This window comes from Phascolarctos cinereus, unplaced genomic scaffold (assembly GCF_003287225.1).
Source record: "Phascolarctos cinereus isolate Bilbo 61053 unplaced genomic scaffold, phaCin_HiC Scaffold_4;HRSCAF=312, whole genome shotgun sequence".
Lineage (NCBI taxonomy): Eukaryota > Metazoa > Chordata > Mammalia > Diprotodontia > Phascolarctidae > Phascolarctos > Phascolarctos cinereus.
The window spans coordinates 14,629,918-14,653,882 of NW_027555847.1; the positions used below are offsets into that span (position 1 = coordinate 14,629,918).

The 23,965-nt window shown below is 46.5% G+C and overlaps 1 protein-coding gene across 2 annotated transcripts in view; it reads right to left on the reverse strand.

The window, feature by feature from the left end:
• Window positions 1–23,965, reverse strand: part of IL17RD (interleukin 17 receptor D) — an 86,074-nt gene that overhangs the window by 12,674 nt on the left and 49,435 nt on the right. The window contains exons 2-11 of one of the 2 annotated variants that reach the window (XM_020970611.2): window positions 19,715–19,772; window positions 17,274–17,399; window positions 12,456–12,574; window positions 11,576–11,696; window positions 9,694–9,738; window positions 9,427–9,578; window positions 8,450–8,515; window positions 6,933–6,987; window positions 5,424–5,534; window positions 2,088–2,251 (exon numbers count right to left, since the gene is read on the reverse strand). In XM_020970611.2, coding sequence (XP_020826270.1) covers window positions 2,088–2,251; window positions 5,424–5,534; window positions 6,933–6,987; window positions 8,450–8,515; window positions 9,427–9,578; window positions 9,694–9,738; window positions 11,576–11,696; window positions 12,456–12,574; window positions 17,274–17,399; window positions 19,715–19,772 — 1,017 coding nt within the window. Of the gene's footprint in view, window positions 1–2,087; window positions 2,273–5,423; window positions 5,535–6,932; window positions 6,988–8,449; window positions 8,516–9,426; window positions 9,579–9,693; window positions 9,739–11,575; window positions 11,697–12,455; window positions 12,575–17,273; window positions 17,400–19,714; window positions 19,773–23,965 lie in introns of both variants that reach the window. The other variant, XM_020970610.2, reaches the window with a different exon arrangement.

Consider the following 23,965-nt stretch of genomic DNA (forward strand, 5'->3'; position numbering starts at 1 on the left):
ACTTTGGAAGCCAAGGCCAAGCGGCAAAGGCTTTCAGTATGGTGTCACGGGTGGGAAGAAGGCTGTGTTAGAGTCCTGCCTCAGACACTTGATTCCTATGTGGCTCTGGTCAAGTCATTTCTCTGACATATGAAAAATGAGAAGCTGGAGTCATGTCCCTCTGAGGTGCCCCAGCTCTAAATCCAGGATGCCGTTTGTCTGTCGTCTGAGGACCAGCCTCAGCAGAGCTACACTGGAACACCCTCACCCTCAGCTTGGCCTCAGAGTAATGAATTGTTTTCAACCAGAGACCATTTGGAGCAATGAGAGGGGCTGCAATCTGAGTCAATGGAGGGAGTCCTCATACTGACATGTAAAATGTTGACTTAACTATGACAACTTTTTTTAGACTTCTAGGAACTCCTAAAGAAACTCCCTCTCTCCTTACAGACGGGCACTTACAGTCTCCCAAGAGTTGCGTGGGGCACCTGGACGGTAAGAGACTTATCTAGGGTCACACAGCAAGGATGTTTCAGAGGCAGGATTTGAACCCAAGCCTTCGTGGCTTGAGGCCACCATGCCACACTCTGTCATATTTCTTCAGGATACCGGATACAGATATTTCTTCATGGTGTGTATTTAAGAAAAAAGAAGCACGACCGGGAGTCATCTGTGTTTGCTTTTCTAGCAGGAGGTGGGAAAGAAGATCTGATCCTGGTCTCTGTTCCCACAATAAACGTGATCAGAGACAGGCCATTAGCAGCCTGAAGACACAGCCTCCATCCACCGCTCCCTCCACATGCAGAAGACACAACACATTCAGGAACATGGAGCTATCTTAGGGCATATTTTTCTCTCTCGCCATTTTCACACAAGTCAGATGAAAATCCAAAAACGAAGTGGAAAAGTGAATCTGCAATGATCATCTTGCCAGATCCAGGGGGCTGTGAGCGGTTGCTCCAGGAGCAGAGACAGCTGGCCAGGGATCCGGCCACCCCTGGCTGGCTCCCTCTGTGACCCCCACTACACATCTGTGAAACAGCTGGCCAGGATCCAGGGCGCTAATGATACACGGCCTGGAGGTCAAGAGGCCGTGTGTGTTTGGGTCAGATGGGGTGAGGAAGAGGAAGGAATGTTTGCTGAAAGGGGACAACAGGAATTTGGCCCTGCCACCGGCTGGGCTCCATAAACCAAATCTAGGAGAGAAGCAGATCTCAAAACTAAACAGGAAAATGGCCAAGCCTTGTAATTAATTATCTGAACACAAGGGGGCAGTCTTATTACATACAATGTCAGGTCAGGACTTTGAAGATCTTCGCGAGTCACACAGCTCCTGGAAAATCAGTCTTGAAGGGTAAGTTAAGGATGGGAAGTAGGCAGCTTAGAGTGTCCACTGAAAGGGGCCTGGACCGACTTCAAGCCAAGAAGCTTTCCCTTTCTTCGTGACATGGCCCCTTTGGCATGTGGTACGGCCAACGGATGCCTTCTTAGAATAATGGTTATACAATGCATAAGATACGATAGACGGCATCACAAAGGAAAACAACTATAGAGACATCAGTCATCCAGATATTTAAATAGCCAAGTCCACAGGCCTCAGGCTGAGAGCCCCTGCTCTACAGGAATGGGAGTGTTCAGCACAGAGAGGGGTAGACTCAAGAAGCCATGAGAGCCATGCTAGAGGATATGAAGGAGTATCTGTCATGGGGAGGAGGCAGGATCAGTACCACCTCTACAACCTGGGCTCTCAGAGTTTGCCTGGGCATGGAAAGAGCAAGTGACTTGCCCAGAGTCACGCAGCTACTGTGTAGGTGGGACTTGAACCCAGGTCTCACAGACTCTGAAGCCAATTCTCTGTCTACTGATCCATGCTGTATCCATCCATTGAGAGTAACCACCACCAGCATCCTAACAACAATAAACTGACTTTTACACAGTGCAGGGTATGTCACAGACATTGCCTGGTTTGACTCTTGATCCCAGCAGCATAAGACCCCATCTCCCACCCTCCCCGAGTTGGCGCTATTTTCAGAGAAGGGTACACAGCCCTCCTGAGAGTGCTACACTCACCCTGATCCCTGCTGGGCAGGGGCAGGGGCACAGCTCACCTCGCAGCCGCAGAAGTCCTGCAGGAAGTAGGCAAAGCATTGGATGACGGTCATGTGTTTCTGGCAGTCTTTGCTGGAGTAGCAGATGAACACTTTGGGCCGAGGATGGAGTCTCTCCCCAGGGGCCACGGCCATGTACGTGGAGGACTCCGAGCTCTCCTCATCTAAATGTGAATATATATTTTCTAAATTGAAAAAGAAGATACAGTTGGCACCCAACGGCAACACTTCTCCTTTCCCTAAGGATTAAGAACACGAGAGCCTGGCTGTGTGTGCTGAATGATGCGCATCTTTTCAGACTCTTTCCATGCATTGATCAGTTGTACTGATTTTTTCCTCTTTTTTTAATCTTTAAAAATACTATTTGTTCTATGGGAGGTCTCCAGGAGGGGGAAGAAGGACGGTAAACTATGGCAATGCAAGAAAGAAAACTTCAATAAAAATGTATTTTTAAAAAAAGAGCAAACAACTCAGGTTTTTTTTCCCCATGAGAGGCATCCCTCCATACAAACCCCACCAGCCTTCACATGATCCCCCACTGGTTAAGGGGCTGGTGCATTTGGCAGGTAGAAGAGACCGCAGCTGTGCTTGGCCACAGAAAAGAATGCAAAGACAGCTACTGACCACCAGAGGGCGCTGGCACCCACCACTTTCTCGAGAGCTTCGTGATAAAAGATGAGAACTAACTTTCTGCAGAGAACTTTTGCGAAGTGGGAATCCTTTCTTCCCTGAAGTCAGTCACATGGGGGCCAAGGTTCCCACACTGGCTAAATCCACACTCCCCCCATGCCAGAATGAGCAGCGTCTGTGCTAACAGGAAGCTGAAGCTCTGGACCGTTTTTTAATCCCGCCAACCATCCCTGCTTGGCTGCCCCATCCAATTACGCTTCCATTTAATGCAAAAGGCAATTAGTAAGTACCTACTGTATGCCAGCCACTGGGGTTACAAAGGCAAAACCCAAAACTACCCATGTGCTCAAGAAGCTTACATTCTCCACCTCCTCATCTCAGCCTCTTAAGATTCAGAATTTTCTTCAGAATTCAGACAGGGGTCACCGCCTCCAGGAAGCCAACCTTGACACTCTCCCTATGCCGTTACCTCCGTTTTAGCATTTTCTCCCTCCTGAAATAATCTTGTATTTCCTTATCAGAGAGCATGATTTTTGTGCCTAGAGGAAGTTAGATGGTATAGTGGGTAGAGTGCTGGGGCTGGAAATCAGGAAGACCTGAGTTCAAATGGGGCCTCAGACACTAGCTGTGTGACCTTGAGCTACTCACTTAACCTGTTTATTTCAGTTTCTTCTTTTGTAAAATGGGTATAATAACAGTATCCACCTCATAAGGTTGATGTAAGAATTAATAGTAACAAAATCAAAACTCCAATCTTCTTCCCCTTAAATCAATAAACATTTATTAAGCACCTACTATGTGCCAGGCACTGTGCTAAGTGCTGGGGATACAAAAAGTGGCAAGAGACAGTCCCTGCCCTCAAGGAGCTTACAATTTAATGGCACAAATGTAAAGTGTTTATATAAATATTAGCTCTTATTGTTATCATCCTCTTTAAAGAAGACAAACTCCCTGAGAACAGAGACCAGTTCTTTTTTGCATCCTAGGGCCTACCACAGGACCTTGCACTTTTTTTGGTCCAAGCTGTGATTTCATTGGCCAGGAAGGCAATCCTATGACCAATGCAGACGCTACAACAGTAAGTTTTGCAGCTTATGAAGCTTAGAGCCTTAGCATGTTCTGCCTGGGGCTCTCCTAGTGACCTGCCCAGTGGTCACTCAGCCCATACGTGCCAAAATTGGGACTTTGAACCCACGCTGCCCCTTATTCAAACACCGGTTTTCCATCCCGTGGGCCATGCTGCTAAATATTTCCCAGATGAAGAAACAGGTCAACAGGGGTAAGTGACTTGCCCAGGGTCACAGAGCTAATAAGTGTCTGAGGCTGGATTTGAACTCAGGTCTTCCTGACTCCAGGCTGGGGACTCTATCCACTGTGCCACCTAGCTAAAAGTAATAGAAGCCAAAGAAATTTTCAGACAAGGTACATTAAAAAGACTAGCAACAGGAGAAAACACTTCCGAGGGGAGGGCTGCAGGGAGAAAATAACAGTGGAGCTAAGCTTTGGAGAGGTTTCTGAAAAGTGGAGACAACACGTGTCAAACTCAGTGATGGTTGATGTGTCTTGTGCAATGTACAAAGGGCAATCATGCTAAATAAGACAGAGTCAGATGGTGGAAGGCCTTGAGTGTCAGGCTCGGCAGCCTCTATTTTATCCTAGAGGCAACAGTGAGCCACTGAAGGCATCTGAGCACTCTCCTGAGGGGCACAATCAGACTTGTACCTTAGAAATGTGACTCTGGTAGCAACGTGAATGTGGATTACAGAGGCAGAGGCAGCCAAGAAATGACTAGGCAGCTTTTAGAACAGCCATGGGGAAAGGCGATTAAGGCCTGATGTAAGTTACTACCAGTGGGTAGAGAGAAGGACATGGGAGCCAAGGATGTTGCAGAAGGACAGTCATCTGGTACTGGCAACTTACTGGCTGGGCAGAGGGCTGGAATAGAGGGAAACCTCCCCCCCACCCCCCGCCCCCGCCTGCTTGTAGTCCTTGGGATGTAGAACAGCCAGTTCTGTGGTGGACACAAAACTGGGCTACAGGGGACTCAGACTCCTCATTCTCAAATGTGTTTCCCGTTTTTAGAAGTTCATGGTGCTTTTTTTTTTTTTAAAAAATCAGTATTTTACTGAGATATTGAGCCTTCCTGCTCCTACTGAACACTCTCTTAAAACAAAAAGCCACCAAACTAACCAAAAAGGCAAGTCTGTCCAAAAGCACATGCACTGCTTCATGCCCATAGCCCCCCACCTCTACACAACGGAATCATTCTGCTTTTTAACTGATGATGGTGATCACCGCATATTCCATCATGCCTTATAATTTCAAAGTACTCTCCTCGTATGAGATGGATGGGGCACAGTTTTGGCATTGTTTGGACCTGAGATCTCAGGTATGAAAACTCTCTCCACCAATAAAGCTCAGCAACTGCATGTCTTAAAGGGCTCCCCGTGGCATTGACGGCCTAAGAGCCTTGCCCATGGTCACAGAGCTAGTATATGTTGGGGCTGGACTCAAGCTGAGGTCACCTGGGCCTAGGGCTGGCCCACTACCTACTCCACAGGGCCGTCTCTGCTCTTCTGAAAAGGAACCCAAAGCCGAGCGATGTCTGCGCCTTCCCAGGGCAAGCGAGCGGCCACTGACCTCCAATGCAGCCCGCCAAGTGCGGGGATCTCTCCAGCGCCCCCACCACATCGACCCAAGACGTACCTTGCTGCTTCTTGCGACACATGACGGTGAAGAGCGTCGCGAAGGCAGAGATGACAACCAACGGGACTGTGATGGCGATGGCCCGGATGGGCCCAGCCCAGGGAGAATGCACTAGGGTTCAAAAAGGGAAGAGAGCCCTCAGAGACGGGACATGCTGCCAAGAAGCCGTGCGTGAGACCACCCTCAGCTCCACCACCACTATCAAGCTACCCACTGTCTGAAGATTTTCAGGCCCCCAAAGCACTCAGCTCCTCACAAACCAGTGAGGAAAGCAGTGGTTACTGTTATCATCATCATCACCATCATTACTGTAATTATCATCGTCAGCATTATAATAACTGTCATTATTAAAATCATCACCATCACAATTATCATCGCAATTATAATTATCATCATTATAATCAACATTGTTATCACCAGTATTATAATCACCATTATATTAATCACTACTGTAATTATATCATCATTATAACATCATTAGTATTGTTATTATCATAATCATTATACGTATCATTGTAATTATTACCATCAATACCATCATCATTATCATCATCATCCTCATTATTCTAATTTTGTAGATGAAGAAAACGAGGCTCAGCGCGCTAAATGGGTGGGGTAAGCTAGCTCCCACGATCAGATGAACTCTGCTATTCCACTTGAGGCCACCAGATGGCACAGTGGACTAGAGTTAGAAGACGAGTTCAGACGCTCCCTCAAGACACTAGCTATGACCCTAGAAAAGACATTTAACTTTTCAGCCTCAGTTTCCTTATCTGTAAAAGAGGGATTGCGATGTTATGAGGATCAAATGAGATAACAGTGATAATAATGTAATGATTTTAATAAAAATTAATGAGATAAAGGACTTTGCAAATCTTTAAGTGCTTTTCTTAATGTCAGGCATCACCACCATCATTGATTGTTATTATTACTCCTCCCAACTCCCTTAAAAATAGTTGGTAACACTTTTATCTCTTGGCTCATAGCTCTAGAGGTGTACAGGACCAGAGAGATATCAAATCCATACCCTCAGTTTACAAACAAAGACACAGAGAAGGAGAAGAGGCCAAGTAAGGGCAGAGCCGGAATTTGAATCCAGGTCCCTGACTCCAAACCCATTGCCCTTTCTACTGTACCGTGCTAGTTTCAACTTATTCAAAAGGATTTACAGAGTCCCTTCAAATTCTTTGATACAGGAACCAAAAATAGCTCCCCAGGAGAATCTGTTAAGACCATAGGTAACTTTGGGGAACTGTCTTCAAAGTTCAGAGCCAGAAGGTAAACCAAGGCAGGCACACACCCCAGCAGACAATCCTGTGTTTACAGATGGGATGTGACTTCCCCAAAGTCATGCATGTAGTAAGCATCAAAACCTTTCCAAAAACCGAATGGGGTTTGATGAATGTTTCTGCGGGGTGATCCAAGGGGTGGGGGAGGCTCGGAACGCCTTAGATGCTTTGTCTTCTCGGAACCCAAAGCAGGATCCCTCTGGGAGAAGAGACTGCTTACCTGGCTTGAAGACATAATGCATCATTTTTCTGGTTGTATTTGTGTCATCCACAAGCTAGAAGAGAGAGAAGCTCATCTTAATATGATATGTGTTATCTAGTTCTGAAAATTATAGCTTCTCCCTCCTAATCTGTGCCCATGTGAATTAAGAGCCTTAAAATAAACAGTCATCCTAGCCAGGATGAAAATGAGGAGGGTGAAAATGTCCATTATGTGGGGGCAGGTAAAGGAAGAAGAGGTGGCCATTGGGCTTTTGAAATAGAAAATGCCAAGACTGTTGATTGATAAGTGTTGGGAGGTCATTCAGGCACTGAGTTTAAATCTTGAATAGAATTATAGAGACCACTGGAGAAAGAAGGGAGCTCGGAGCCTAGTGTGGGCAAACTCACACAAAAACGATGTTCCCGCTGCCACACATTGACTTAGAAAACCACAAATTAATATTATCTATGTCCTGGTGTTTCTGTTTATTTTGTTTAACACTTCCCAATTACATTTTAATCTGGTTAGGGCTGCACTCTGTGTTTTGCCGAGAGCATGACACCTGATCAGGTGACAGATGAGGAAAGTGGAAAAGCCCACGACAGGTCCACCTTTGGCATATTATCTCAGAACGAGGCTGCAAGCCTTCAAGGACACACGGTTCTCATCCATGTGGGAGCTTCCTTCCTCCTCCTGGGTCCATGACCCTTCTACAAATTAAGTAGGAAATGCTCTTCACAGTTTTCTGTGTGTGGAAATCTCCATCACCTGGGGGCCAAAAAACCATGTTTCCTTCACCAAGTCAAGAAATCCCTGACTCACAGAACAATTCCATGATATCAGCCAAAATCTAACATTTCTAAGGCTACGAGAATCTATATAGAAGAGCAAATATAGAGTTGGACCCCAGAGGTCATCGAGGCCACAATCCCCTCATTTTAGAGATGAGAAAACTGAGACCCAGAGAGGGGTCTACAGTTACACAGAGAGTAAGGAGCAACAGAATCTGAACCCAGGTCTTCGACCAATCTGACTCTTCTGACCCAGGCCATGATGCCTGACATTTCTGATTAAAATTAAGCCCCCTTGCAAAAGTTTTGTTGTTGTTTAGTTATTTTCAATCATGTCAGACTCTTCATGACCCCCTTTTGGGGTTTTCTTTGGAAAGACACTGCAGTGGTTTGCCATTTCCTCATTCAGCTCATTTCATTTACTTATAATTGCAAAATTAAAACGATGAGATTTGGCTTTAGAGAAGAAACAGGAGAGGACGCCTTTCAATTCTTCTAGGCAAGACGTGGAGGAGAATGGCTGGGAACATTGCCTTTTACATAGGCTTTTTACATAGGTTGCTTAGATTTGCTTTACTTTTTTCATTTACAAAAATGTCTTTATTAGAAGGCAGTGCATGGAGGGACAAGAGTACAGTGGGAAAGGTGGGTGACAGAAAACAAAAGAGAAAAGACATATTTATTTTAAGAGATTAAATCCATTAGTGTTCCTGGACTCCAACGAATGGTTTCAGCAATTTTTACCTCAATTATATAGTCCCCCGGAGAGACATTCTGAAGAGTGCAGCTGGTTATCTCTGTATTTTGTTCCTGCAATACAATAAAAATACATATTTTAAAAATTGACCTCCTTAAAAAGAACGTCTAGGATTCCTCCAGATCCGTAAGGCCCGTCCCTCCCTGTGCTCATAGCAGCCTGCAGATTTCTCTTTGGAAGAGGAACCAAACAAGTCTTCACCTCAGGCTGTTAAAAGGGCATTTTGGCTGCGTTGTCCCACCCGGCCACCTTTGGGTCCAATGTCTGCAAACAGTCAGTTCTAAGGAATGTTCTTACTTGAGGCCAAGGGAAGACCACCGAGCAATAAAATAGGGCTTGGGGGGGCCCTTTGGGTACCATATTGGAGTTTTATCACTTCATGGGGCTTTAATTTAGGTCCATCTGCTTGGAGGATGAAAAACAGGCAAGAGACACAGGCTTTCCAAGTCTCTGGATTCCTCCAAAGCTACCGATGGGAGGCCTTCCCAGTTGTTAGTGCTATGTCCATCTTGAAATTCTTTTGTGTACCTTTGTAGATATCTGAGTATTTCCCTATCTGTTTACACGATACAGCACGGCCCCCCTCCCCAGAATGTCAGCTTCTTGAAGGCAGGGACCATTTCATTTTTGCATCCCCAAAGCACCTAGTAGGTGTTTAATAAGTGCTTTTGCTGTGCAGTCATCTCAGCCACGTTTAACTCTCCATGACTCACTTTGGGGTTTTCTCGGCAGAAATACTGGAGTGGTTGGCCATTTCCTTCTCCAGCTCATTTTACAGATGAGGAAACTGAGGCAAACAGGGTGAAGTGACTTACCCAGGGTCACACAGCTAGTAATCGTCCGAGGCCACATTTGAACTCAAGAAGACGAGTCTTCAGGATTCTAGACCTGATGCTCTGGGCACTCTGGCGCCCCCTAGCATGCCCCAACATGGAGTCAGGTGGACGTCTTTCACTAGGCTTACCTGCCTGCACGTCTTGCGTTTGAAGGGGCCTTGGTGCCTGAGCTTGTAGTGAAGATAGTAAAAGCGAAACCCGAAGTTGTGGGGGGCGCGGTCGAAGGACACCTGCATATTCAGCCCCTGCTGAGTGATGTTGAGGTTCCTGGGCTTCCAGACTGCGGAGAGTGAGGAGGGGGGAGGGAAAGTGAGCCCCACACACCGGCCACCCGGCCCCAGCCCATGGATTCCTGCCCGTGGGTCAGGCGAGGGGCTGTTAGCGATTCTACTTACAAGGTTTACAGGCCAGGTTGTCTGGCTGAAGCAGCAATTCACATGCTATGGAGTGAAAAGAAAAATGAACAAATTCAATCAATCAGTCATTTACCTGCTCCCAGCATCTCACTGTGCAGGTGAGAGCAAACTGCACATATTCGTGCAACAAACATTTGAGTGCATTGCTGTGCAAGGCTTTGTGGAAGACACAAACACATTAGGACATTTCTCCCCTCAAGGATCTGATCATCTTCAGGGGACGGCACATGAAATAATTAGCATGACACGATTAAATAATATGGAGAGGGAAGCATGCAGTAGTGGATAAAATTGTTGGGCTTGGAGTCAGAAAGGCCTGGGTTCAAATCCCGCCTGTAATCAGATCTGTGTGCCCCAGGGCGGATCACCTCAGCTCTGGGGGCCTCTGACACAGCCAGGTGGCAGCATAGTGAATGGAGTGCTGGGCACTTATGAGCTGTGTGATCCTCAGCAAATCATTTAACCCTGTTAGCCTCAGTTTCCTCATCTGCAAAATGAGTTGAAGAAGGAAATGGCAAACCAGTCCAGTATCTCCACAAAGAAAACCCAAATGGGCCACGGACAGTCAGACATGATAGAACACAACTCAACAACAAAACCATTATATAGAGCTCTGAGGCTGCACGTGGCTTTACCTGCATTCTCTCTTTTGAGTTTCACAGTAACCTCATGAGGTAGGTGCTATTATTCTTCCCATTTTTCAGATGAGGAAACTGAGGCTGAGGGTTAAGTGCCTTAACCAGGATCACACAGCCAGTAAAGATCCAAGGCGGAATTTAAAGTCAGATCTTCCTGACTCCAAACCTAGCATTCTCCACCGTTTTCTGGTTTAATTGAAGCAATATTTATTCACCACTTGTAATGATGTGAATATTAGGTAGCAAACAATAAGCGACAGGCATTTTACAATCACATATGATTGAACACAGCCAAAGGTACAAGTACTAGTGATTTATTACATCCTATAATAGCAACAATCTCAACACAATTATACATCAGAAGAAAAAAAAATACCTCCTACAACTATTCCCTCAAACAAATACCTCCATGCCTTAGAATTGCCTGTGGCACCAAGGGTCACGTAGCTACTAAGTGTATGAGGCCGAATTTGAACTCAGGCCTTTCTGACTCCAGGGCCAGAGCTCTAGCCACTGCACCACCCAGCTGCCTAAATTTGTTTTTTTTTCTTTGCTTTTTTTTGCCTTCCCCTGTAACCTCAGCCCTTAGCCCATTTCAGAAAAACATGGGCTCTGCATAAATGCTTGCCAACCAAACTTGAGGAAACTCTCCAGAGCAGATCAGTGACTCTTATATTCTAAGAGCATTGGCCAAGGCCTGTGACCTGCAGAGAGCATGTGTCAGAGGCCAGACTTTTTGAACCCAAGACCAGATGCCTCCCTTCTATCCATTCATTCATTCATTTAGGTGGAGGGGTGATTTGGACGGGTAATTTAAATGATATAGGGAGATTCCATGAGGAAACCACTCTACAGATCCATATAATTATCTATTAAGAGCTGCCCAGGATGCCCCCCAACCCATCCACATTCACACTTTTGTCACACCCTTCAATAACAGCCCAGCTGAACTCTACATTCCAAATGACCTTCCCCAATGAAGAACCCCATCCTTGGACTGAACAGTGGAGAGGTTCCTTCATTAGCTCACTGGCTCCTGGCCCCCTATTCTTTGCCATGAGCCCTTTGCCTTGGAACAGAGAGCCCATCTCCACCCTCACTTTGGGGATCAGTCCTGAGTACAGGCGTGTTCTCCAGAGTGCTTCATGGGGGTAAGGGGGCACGTTGCTGGTTGCCACCCCTGAAAGGACCCTCTGTGGAGACGGGGGGCAGGCTGTACTTACGTCGAGTCCGGAAGAAGAAGGGGTGGTAATTACTTTCATTTTTAATGGAAGGAAAGGGGACAATCTTAACAAAGTAGTCGGTTTCAAATTTCATATTCAGAAAAGGCTGAGATTCCATGCCCTGGAAGAAGGGAGAGAAAGCAGGCTGGGTGAGCTAATTCAATGAGTCACTCGGCCATCCCAGGGAGCTACTCACAGATGATGGAGATGGGCCATCTGTGGCCCCCACCTTCCATCCCGGAGAAGTCCAGACCAACTTGTGGTCTCTATCCTAAACACCTCTTAACAAATCAAGCCAGGCACCAATACTGCTATTAGTTTGGGGATAGTAAGATGCATCACTTATTAATACTAACCCTAACCCTAACTATCACACACACAGCCTTTCTTTCTCCCCAAACCATACTGGAAAGATCCTTAGGCTTAGCAATAAGAACATTAAGAATTTTTGCACCTGGGATAAATACAACTTGGGGTGACTTGGAGAAGCAGCAAAGAAAAAGATCCCAAGGCATCAGACCAAGGCCACTTCTTGGGCAGTGGGAAGGATCTCACTCTTGCCCAGCATCAGGTAGCTTCTTGTTTTAACTATTATTCTTGCTGCCTAGGTGCTAATCTCTAAAGTTTTTGCTCCACCGAGGGCCTAAGAGTGCTGTGAGCCTCCTCCAAATTTAGCACCCTGGTGCAAAGCCTCACTGGCCTCACCCTCGTTAGAGCTCTGTGATCACTGGCATAGAGCAGGCACCAAGGAGCATGACCAGGAGGACAGAGACAGCTCACTCGGCTGTCTTAATTGCTTCTTTCTGGACAGCCTGGTGTGACTCCATCAACCCCGTCCCTTCCCTTAACAAGGCCATGCTGTCACTGACAGGCAACTTACGGTTCTTTTAAAACTACTGTTGAGCTGCTTAGGGTCCTTCAGGAGCATCTGCTGGCACTGACGCCCCTCCGACTTCAGCTCCTCCAGGATGACCCGAAATCCTTTGAGGAATTCGATGCCTGCACGAAAACCAAAGGCTCCCATTAAAGGCAAGACTGATTATTTCTGAGCACGTGTCCTGCTCCAAGATGGCACATGGCCACGGCCCTGTCCCCAAGCATCTCTCACCACTCACACGTCAGAGTTAAAGGAATTGTTGCTACTTTAGCTGGCGAAGTAGAATAGAGGAAGGAGAGATGGGGATGTGGGGGAGGAGGTAAAGGAGACAAAGGGCTGGGCTTCTAGGCAAGAAGACCTGATTCAAGCTGTGTCTCTGACAGCCTAGCTGTGGGGCCTGGCCTTAGCCTCTCTGAGCCTCGGTTTCCCTATCTGTAAAATAAGCCTAGCTAGCTATTAGTATAAAAATAAATGCTGGCTATTACTGTAAAATGGGGATAATGAGAGGTATCCACTTCCCAGATTTGCTGTGAAGCTCTCTCCTCTCTGTCTCTCTCTCTCTCTCTTTCTGTCTCTCTCTCTCTTTCTCTCTCTCTCTCTCTCTCTCTCTCTCTCTCTCTCTCTCTCACACACACACACACACATACACACACACACACACACACACACACACAGAGTCCTATAGGAACATCAGCTATCTTCATGAGTGCTCTCAGCATCATCTTGCCCTTGCCATGAGGCCGGTTAGCTTCTCCCCATTCTGTGGCCACAAGCTGCATCCTTCCCCCGATCCGTCATCTCACCGTATGCCACCAGGGGGCTCTGTGTGATGGTGGGTGTTGGGATCAGCCTAGCTCCATCACCACTACTGGAAAACAATCCCAAGCCAAACACATCTGAGTTGGCAGAGTCGGGCTTCTCAGTGGTCCTCAGGTGGGGAGGATAAGGACCACAGCTTCCATTTTACAGATGAGGAAACTGAGAATCAGCAATGTAAATAATGAAGAAATATGTGATAGGTCCTCCTTCCAGCCCAATTTACAGATGAGTAACTGAGATGCAGAGAGATAGTGACTTCCCCAAGGGCAGGTGGATATAAGTAGCAGATTCAAAACCAGGCAACCCATAATTAGGAAATGGAAACGTGTGTGAAGGCTGCACATGCCTTTCTCTTTCCCCACCAAAAGCAGGTTCCTCTTCCCTTCAGGATCACCCCTATCCCATTGTCACTTTTTATATTGCCATGCTGCCCTTAGTTTCTGTTCTTCTATTAAGAACATTACTTTGGAAAAATAGTATTTGGGTAGCAGCAGTCATCTTGATTTGGCTGACAGTTCAACAGACATTTATTAATCTGTGATCTAGTGATGAGGTTTCTCGAATCCAAGATTAAGTGACTTGGGATAATAAGAATAGCTAGCATTCACACAGCATCTGAAGGTCTACAAGGCATTTACATATATTATCTCGTTTCATCCTGACAACAGTGCTGAGGTAGGTGATATTATTTCCACTTTACAGATGAGGAAATAGAGGCCAAGGAGGTTAAGTGAGTTGCTCAGAGTCACACAGTTAGCAAGTGACTGAGGTCACATTTGAACTCAGGTCTTCCTGACTCCAGGTCTAATGCTCTATCCCATGTGCCATCTAGCTGCCTATGTGATTTTTACATGACGGTTTTTTCTGTAATTCTTCATGAAAAAGACATTCAGAAATCAGCTGGTAAATGTTCTTATCAGACCACTCAGAGGACCCCAAGTGTAGAATGCAGACCTACAGGGGCCAGGAAAGAGAGGTCACTGTCACCTAAGCTCCCACAGCATGCCTCACTACATGCTTCCCCAAGGATTAAGTTCAGGGCCCCACCGAGGTGAACAAACACACCAGGCTTTGTGTCCTGGGGACACCTGATCCCAGGCAAACAAGCTCTGCTGTCTGATCCTAAATTTCTGAAGAAACAGTCCGATACGCTTTTCTCTTTTCTTTCTTTTCTCTTTCTTTCTTTCTTTCTTTCTTTCTTTCTTTCTTTCTTTCTTTCTTTCTTTCTTTCTTTCTTTCTTTCTTTCTTTCTTTCTTCCTTCCTTCCTTCCTTCCTTCCTTCCTTCCTTCCTTCCTTCCTTCCTTCCTTCCTTCCTTCCTTCCTTTCCTTCTTTCTTGGCAATCGGGGTTAAGTGACTTGCCTAGGGTCACACAGCTAATAAGTATCATGTGTCTGAGGCTACATTTGAACTCAGGACCTCCTGACTCTATCCACTGCCCACCTAGCTACCCCCCTATATTTTTTTCAATCCACTCGAACATTCACCTCCTTAGCTTCTGGAGGGAGTGGGGGTATACTGAGTCCTCTAAGACTATGATAGCAGAGTGTAAAGTGGCAGGTCTCATCAGACCTAGGGAGGCTTCCAGGGCAGACCCAGTAACGGGCTCCATCCATTTCACCAACATTGCTTCCAAAGAATTATCATGTGTTATTGGCATCCATCTAACTCCCCAGATATATTGTTGCGCCTGAAGCCCAAGGACCATCCTGGCCACGCTTGGAGAGACCCATTCCCACACCCTATCACTGGGTAATGGATTTCCTTGGGGGAGGAGAGGCACAGTAACTCACCATGCCCCTCAAGATTTCCATTGGGTGGAAGGAATGCCTACGTGGATATAATCACAGTTCCTCAAAGCATAAGAAGAGAAGCAAGGGGTTCACATTCGCACACACTCCCAGGAAAAGAAACCAGCTGAACCTGTGTGCACGCCTCTAGAGGCACAGGGTTTTCTTACTGCTACAGTAATTGCATAGCATGCAATTAACTGGGGTGGGAATGTGATAGGAGAGGCCCCTTTCTTCCTTTATCACGGCCTGTCAAGCTCTCCCATCCTGTGATGCCAGATCACAGGAACTCAGACACGGACACAGGCGGTCCCTGGAGGTCACTTAGTTCAGCTGCTCATTTTACACACGAGGAAACTGAGGCCCAGGACATAAAGTAACTTGTCTGGGATCACGCAGGTAGGAACTAAGAGAGCTGGGATTTTTCTTCCCATTGGGCCATGCCAACTCCCAATGGCTGTAATGCACAGTCCTTGTAGACAGTGAGGGCAAGGGTCATCTCATTTCCATCCTTCCTTTGTGGGGATCACTCATAGGATCACAGATTTAGAGACAGAAGGGACCTTACAGGCAAGGGTCCAACTCCCTCATTGTACCAACAAGGAAACTGAGGCCAAGGAGGTGAAGTGACCTGCTCCAGGGTCACAAAGATAGTAAGTGCCTGAGGAGGGATCTGATCTATCATGTCTATGCCGTTTAAGCCTCTGAGCCTAGAGTTCTTAACCTGCAGTCAGTAGGTGCTGTTATTATCCCCATTTTACAGACCAGGAAACTGAGGAAGAGAGAGATTCTGCATATTGCCAAAGGTCCCAGAGCCAGTTAAGTGTCTGATTCAGGATCTGAACTCAGGTCTTCTTGAATCCAGGCCCACTGCTCTATCCGTTGAGGCACCTAGTTGCCATTTTAAAACATTTTAAGAGGGGTCCGTAGGCTGCCAAAGGGCTCTCTGACATCAAAGAGCTGAAGATCCCCTATTGTAGAACTCTATAAGGAGATCTGTGTTTATATGTAAGTGTGTACATGTATCCTAAGGTTATATGGGGAAAAAATTAATAAGAAGTAAATATAAATGGCTTTCTGTCTGGCAACACTATTAGCAGGAGTGTCCTGGCAATAGCCCACTGCAGAGCGGATGAAGCACTGGGCTTTGTATCCCAAGCCAGATACTAACTAGGTCTGTGGTCATGACCGGTCATTTGATGCCTTGCAGCCTCAGTTTCCTCATTTGTAAAATGGAGATAATATCACGAGCGCTGTCTACCTCATGGAGTTGATGGGTAGAAAGCAATGTGCCAACCTTTGAATGCTAGAGAAATTTAAGCTTTTATTATTTGGAAGAAAACTACATTTTCTGACTATATCTAAAGAGAGAGACTTTCAAGCCTTTGCAAATTTAACTATCCCAGAGTGGAATGAGATTCCCAATCATTAGCAGTTTTCAAGTAAGGTTGGAGTGACCACTTGTCGGGGATTTTCCCTCAGGTAAATTGGATTAAATGGCCTCAAAGGTCTCTGAGATTCTGCAAGGGAAGGGTCCTCATTAAACAATATGCCCCGGAGCTATACCAATAACAAGAGGCATGGTTATTGGTAATACCAAACCATGTCCATTTCATACAAAATTGAGCTCAGCTCCACAGTTAAGAGCTTAATTTCAAGCCAAGTTGCCACCAAGGCATTCTCCACCAAGCCCCCCTGTAAATATTTCTAAAAGCTCCATGTAATTTTCTTTTATTGCCCTTAAGAAACCACATAGTGCTGTACAAGCATCAATCACCCACCATAACCCTTTCTAAGCAATGTTGGTGAAATCGATAGATGCTCATGAAACAATGTTTCAAAAAAAGTGTGACCCTTCCTCCCCACTATTTATTCAACAAGTGTTCTTTCTTCCAATTCACCCACATCTTATTTTATTGACCACAACTGAGATGAGCCAACTCACAATGAAATGCAAGCACTTTTCTTCCTAATGAGGCTCAAGATCTCAGCTAATTGGCCTTTACTCACAGAGAAAGACTTCCTTCTACTGTTCTCTCAAAAGGGTCCAGAAACAAGGTTCTAATGCCAGGGGAGGTCTGGACAAGACCTCCAGTTTCATGGACACGACTCAGCTTATCATATCATCATCTCCCTACTGATCGTCACCTGGACGTCATCTACCAAAGTCATGCGGGCAAAACATGTGAGCAATAAATGTTTCCTCCACTTACCCAGGGCACCTGCTGTCCAAAGCACCGTGACGGCCACCTGGTCATAGCAGGCGTACTGGCTGATGGTGATATTCTGCACATCAGTAATCACATGTTTTCCCACTGGATTCAAGTAAGTTGTACAGTCTAAAATAAAGTGTGGAATGAGAACGATGAATTTTTTTAAATGGCATCTTATTGGTACCTTTTGCTTTTAATGTTATTTGGAGAGCCCACTGCTTGGACGTGGATGTGAACCCTCCCCCTGGAAAAATAACAATAAACAAGTTAGGCAGAAGTAATGAACCCAACAATTGCATCTGGAAGTGTATTCAGCACTCTGTACCTGGGGTCCCCCTCTTCTTTACAGAGAGGAAGGAACAGTGTTTTATGACCATTTCTCCAGTACTGAGACCAGGCTTTATAGTTACTCAGAGTTCAACTTTCTCTTGCTACTAGTTTCATTTACATTACTGTGGTTCTCGCATACGCTATTGGAAACAATTAAAATTCTTAAAAATCCCCCAGATTCATCTTACTCAAATCCTACAGAACCTGGGCTAGGGAAGGGGCATCTCTGAAGGTGGGCAACTCTGCCAGACTTAAAAACATGTGTTTCCAATGCCCAGCTATGACATCATGGGTACAACATGGAGGGAAATTGTATATGGTGGCTTCAGTGTTACTGACCCCTTGGGGGTTTACATTACCACCCCTAGAGGGGAGGGGGTGGGCAGGACTGGGCGGGGCCGCTACTAAGAGTCCCAGGGCTGAGAGGCTCTCATGTGCTCAGTCTGGGTTTCTTGGTGTGGAGTATTAAGTTTTTATGACTAATACTTTACTCAAGTAGTAATTATTCACACTGATCCCCACCCCACCCCCCAGTTTTCCATATCACAGAGCAGACAAAAACAGCTGGATTTCATGGGTTTTTCTTTCAGGAAGAAATATGGGGACTGAACCAAATAAGTGAACATGGGAAGCCAGGGGGCTAGCTAGCAAGTCTTTTTTTGTTGTTGTTGTTGTTTTTGTTTGTTTTTAGGCAATTGGGGTTAAGTGACTTGCCCAGGGTCACACAGCTAGTAAGTGTCAAGTTCACTGGGTCACCTAGCTGCCCCACTAGCTAGCAAGTCTTAAGAAGGTATGACTCCTGGGGCAGCTAGGTGGCACAGCGGATAGAACTCTGGCCTTGGAGTCAGGAGGACCCGAATTCAAATGTGGCCTCAGACACTTGACACTTACTGGCTGTGTGACCCTGGGCAAGTCACTTAACCCCAACTGCCTCACCAAAAAGCAGAAGAAAAAAAAAAGGTATGACTCCATGACCTGTTTGCTAAAGGGAATATTCTGGGAAACTGCTAACTAATAATAGTAATAGCTAACATTTAATTATCCCTTTAGGGTTTGCAAAGTACTTCACATCTATTATTATTATTATTAGTATTATTTTGGCTAGGCAATGGAGTTAAGTGACTTGCCCAGGGTCACACAGCTAGTGCATGTCAAGTGTCTGAGAACATATTTGAACTCAGGTCCTCCTGACTCTGGGGCCAGTGCTCTATCCACTGTGCCACCTAGCTGCCTCCACATTCATTATTTCAATTGATCCTCAAAATAATCCTGAGGTAGGTGATATTATCCCCATTTTACAGATCAAGAAACTGAGGCAGAGAGATGTTAAGCGGCTTGTCCAGGATCACACAGCTAGTAAGACCTTCACCTACGTGGCTAAAATCTGGATCAGACACTCAGACCAGAGAAAAGCTCCCAGCCATAAGTCAGATTCACTCTGTTCATACACCTCAGGGTTGGATGACATGATAAAGAAACTGAGGCCTGAAAGGGTACATGACTTGTCCAAGACCACACAGCAGCAAGTGGCAAAGCCAAGCCATGATTTAAACCCAGGTCCTCACTTTCAGACTCAATCTTTTCACTACACCTTGAAAGCAACATTCTTGGGGCCTGTCAGCGAGTGATGGGGTATTATAATCTCACTGCCTATTTCGTGTGTCCAGTCAAGCTCCTTAAACTCTCACTGACAGTGTTAAAAAAAAATCATCTACAAGGAGAAACTGAGGCATGGGGATTTAGCTAAGCTTCTATACTCTAGCTGAGTGGTGACGTGTACCATGGAATCCTGGAGCTCTGATGCAACCTCTAGAAAGCTCAGCAATCTTTTTTACTCTTTTTTTTTGCCCTTGGCCAAGAACATCATCCTCAAAGCCCGATAGAATCACTGTTGATTACTGTCTACGGCCAGAAAGAGAAGCATTGTGGCGCTTCAGTTTCCTCATCTGTAAAATGAGCTGGCGAAGGAAATGGCAAACCACTCCAGTACCTCTGCCTAGAAAACCCAAAATGGGGTCACGAAGAGCCAGACATGACGGAAACATGACCGAACAACAGCATCGCGGGGTTTCACGTTACTTTATGTCGTAGAAGACAAGTTGGTTACTTACTGTCATATTTAAAGGTGACATTAGGCATTCCACTGTTCCTGCCGACTGGTACCACTCCCTACAGACAAAAGGAGAGAATATGACACTGAAGAGAATTACGGAGCTTTTGAGGTCCAGTTTCTCCCTTACGCACAAGAACCCCAGCCCTGAGAGGGCTAGACGAGGCTCTAGAGGCATCTCGGCACCAGAATCCCCTTCCATGCCACACCCAGGGAGTGGGTCACCAGCCTCTGCAGGAAGCCCCTGAGAGGCCCCTCCCAGGCAGCCCATCACCTGACGGACATCGCAGCCTCCGAACACCCAGCCCAAACACGCCCTTTAGAACTTCCCTGATTCACCTTGTTCCGTCCCATGGGACCAGGGAAATGGGTCTCCTCGTTTCTGACACGACACAGCCTTTCCAACCACTACTTGAAGACAACTTGCATTTTATTCCTTGTCTCATTGCTTCCATCCCCAGGCTAAACACCCCCAGTTTCTTGTGGCCTTTGCCCATCAAGCAAGCAATTATTTCCCAAGTGCTGGGCACTGTGGAGGCTGCCGAGACAGAAACTGAACCATCCCTGCCACCAGGTCAGAGCCTATCAGAAGAGACAATGCATTCACATATTAAGCATATTTAACACACGTATGAAGTGAATACAAAGGGATTTGGGGTCAGCAAAAGCTTTATGTAAGTCTAAGGGTGAGTGAGTGAGTGAGTGAGTGTGTGTGTGTGTGTGTGTGTGTGTGTGTGTGTGTGTGTGAGAGATACAGCCCTTCCCAGAAGAAGGATTATAAATAATCAAAGGAAATGTTAACTTCTATTAGAGGTCAGTGAAAACAGGTGTTCCCCCAAGTTCACTGGCACTCAGAGATCTGTTTTTTTCTGGAGCCCTTTTGGAGGGTGTGTGGAGCCCAGGTTAGGAAGCCTTGTCATAGGAGGTGGCACCTTCTTGGAGTCTGGCTTAGAAGGGAGCTGGGGACCTTGGCTCCCTCTCAAACCGTGCATGCTGATTGGGACCCCCTCCTCTAACCATGCTCGGTTTGACACCATTAAGAAGGCCCCGCCACATCGCCCTCTGGGAGATAATGTCCGCATCCTTTCCCATCAGGTTACAGAACCTTGCTCACTCTCCAGCGGTCTGGGAGCAGTCCCTCCCCTTCTGGGTTTGCCAGTTAAAACAGCAGTCTCCCCCAGACACTTGGAGAATGGCGGCAGGGAGCGGTTCCAGCTGGAACAGAGTTCACATCCTGCTCTGGTAGGAAACTTTTTCCCCAGACAACCTGGTTCATAAAGAAACCATCAAAGCCACAACCGAGAGGAGGTTCCCCAAAGCCAAAAATACAGGTTTCTCATTCCAAAGGATAACGACCGAGAGAAGGAATAAACCATTGCACTTAATGAGAAAATACTTCATTGCTTCCACAGCCTTGCCTTGCTTCGCATACAAGTGGGTCCTAAAATGAAGGCTTTCAAGGCCTGTGCGCAGGCCTCCGGGCAATGCCACCGGCTCTGTATTTCTGCATTAATGGGGACAACAACTCCAGCAGATTTCCCCTGTAATTACAGAGTCTGCCCCACAATGGAGGGGCTTAAGCCTCCTGCAGAATATCCTGTTCCCCAACATACTCAAGTCATATTCTCGGTAATCCCCTTCCACAGGAATAGCCTCTAAAAATTCATGCTTCCTCTAATGCGGATAAATGTGTCTGAGGGAGTTTATCTGCAGGCCCCTCTGAGTGAGCGAAGAAGGAAAACCATGGAAAAACTATGCCCAGGGCATGGCTCATTTCTACTCCCCTGGGGAAGGGTTGAAAAAAGCCTCCATGCTGGCAACGGCAAGCGTGTTTAACATGCAACTGGTCAGGGGAGGAAGCATACACAAATGTCTCTAACATGAGCCACCAATTGCCAGCCGACTCCCCACCCCCACCTCCAGGATGGCGTGCCAAGAAACTGGAGTTATCTTGATGCTAGCAGCTTGCAGTGAAATTGTATCCTGGAGCTCAGATACCCAACTCTGATTTCTGCAACACCCATGGATATCTGGATGGCCCAGCTGCAGAGAAAGAAAACACAGGGCTCTTGCAAGGGGGGGTGGAGGAGTGGGTGGAGAACAGACATCATCACCACCACCATCACCACCATCATCACCATCATCATCATCACCATCACCATCGTCATCATCAGAACTGACACCCAGAGGGCTTTCAGGTTTACAAAATGCTTCACACACATTATTTCATGCAGGGTCTCAGAAGGCAACATGGTGCACCAGAAACAAGGATCTCCTAATGACCTTTCTTTGGGTCGTGGGGTAGTGGGCAGGGTACTAGACTTGGAAATAAGGAAGAGTGGGGTTCAAATCTCACCTCAGATACTTACTAACTGTGTGGCCCTGGACAAGTCATCTAACTTTTCTGTACCTCACTTTCCTCATCTGTAAAATAAGGAGCTTGGGTTCAATGATTTCAAAGGTCCTTCCCAACTCAAAATCTATGATTCTCTGATTCATTAACCTCCACTCCCCACATGTATTAATTTATTCATTCATTTCCTCATTCCCTCATTCATTCATTCATTCTCATCTTTCGAGAGTCTGCCAAGCACCTATCATGTAAGGGCAGTTGAGATAATGACATGATATACTAAGATATAAGATACGACATGAATACTGATGTTTTATATTGACTCGTAGTATTGGCAAATGTTCTAAGAGTGGTCTCAGGGGTTCAAGAAGAGAGGTCAAGCCTAAAGATGATCAACTCACACAATGTCCAAGGTGGAAGGGACCTCAGAGGTCACCTATTAACAATCTGCTCTCAAACTGCCTTTCTTTGAAGCCCTCCAGCAAGACAGAACCCATCAGCTCCCAAAGTGGTCCAGTCTACTTTGAGCAGCAAGGTGGTGCCATAGTGCACAAAACACTGGGCTGGGCATCAAGAAGACTCATCTTCCTAAGTTCAAATCCGGCCTCAGACACTTCCTAGCTGTGTGGCCCTGGGCAAGTCACTTAACCCTGTCTGCCTCAGTTTTCTAGAGGAGATGGCCAACCACTCCAGTATCTTTGCCAAGAAAACCCCAAATGGGGTCATGAAGGGTCAGACACGACTGAACAACAACGAAAATTGTTAGGATGTTTTGATTTGCATCCAACAGAAAGTACAGGTGAGTCAATCACATTAGGCCATGGAGTGGAGCAAGGGCATTTCATTCTCTGGGACAGCAATGAAGGGGCTGTTCTTTCCAGCCCCTCCTCCTTCTGGAGTTGGGGGAAAAGGTCCTGCCTGGGTCTTAGAACTCTACCCCAATGGCCTTCTTTACAAGACGAAAGTTTTCTCTGTGGCAAGCCCTGGAACACAGCCAGGTCCTGATGATGGGCAGCCGGCCAGGCCCTGCTGCATTCAGATTCTAGACGGTCTCACCAGGTTCACGTCTAAACTGGCTAAGAGATTCCTTTTCCCCTTCCTCAAGCCCTGAGTGGGGAACAGGGTTCAATGGAAAAATGGCCCCCCAGGCAGAAGTTCTGAGGGCCAATGGCTCATAGGATCATGACCATTTGGGACCAGACTCAGCAGAACTGAGGGCTCAGCCCTCACCTGGCCAATGGCTCCCTCACAGGCTGCACATCCACCTGTTTGTCCTTGAGGGTACAGGTCTAAACCAGGAGTGATGCCTGGGGGTGGTGGACTCTTTAGGGGGGGACCACCCTTCTTCTGTTGTGAGCCACTGGCCATGGTGGATTGGAAAGCCAGGTCCTATCTGATCTCCCCACAAGAATAAAAAAATGTAGGGTGGAAAGAAGGGAAGGCCAAGGGGCTTATGCCACATGGCTTTGATCTGGTGAGTAAAGCAGGCATCGAGGTCAAAGGGAAAAGGAATAGAATCAGGGACTTGAAGAACGGAGAGAGGGCATAAGGGGAAGTAGTATGGCCCAGAGGACTGCGCACTGGGTGTGGATGCAGGAAGATGTGGGTTCAAACCCTGCCCCTGAAACTTACTCTCACTGTGACCATAGGTGAGGTACTTCTATGAACCTGTTTCCTCACCTGTAAGATGGGAATAATAGCATTGCTACTACTTACCTCATAGGACTGTTTTAAGATTCAAGTAAGATAATTCGTATAACCTCTGTACAGTCACTTAACCTCAATCTGTCAAGCAAGTGAATGGTATGTGATGACTTTTGAGGTCCTTTCCAACTATGAACTTAAAGTGCTCTACTGATGCAACTGGGGAGAAGATTGGGGAGGGCTCAGGCCTATGAT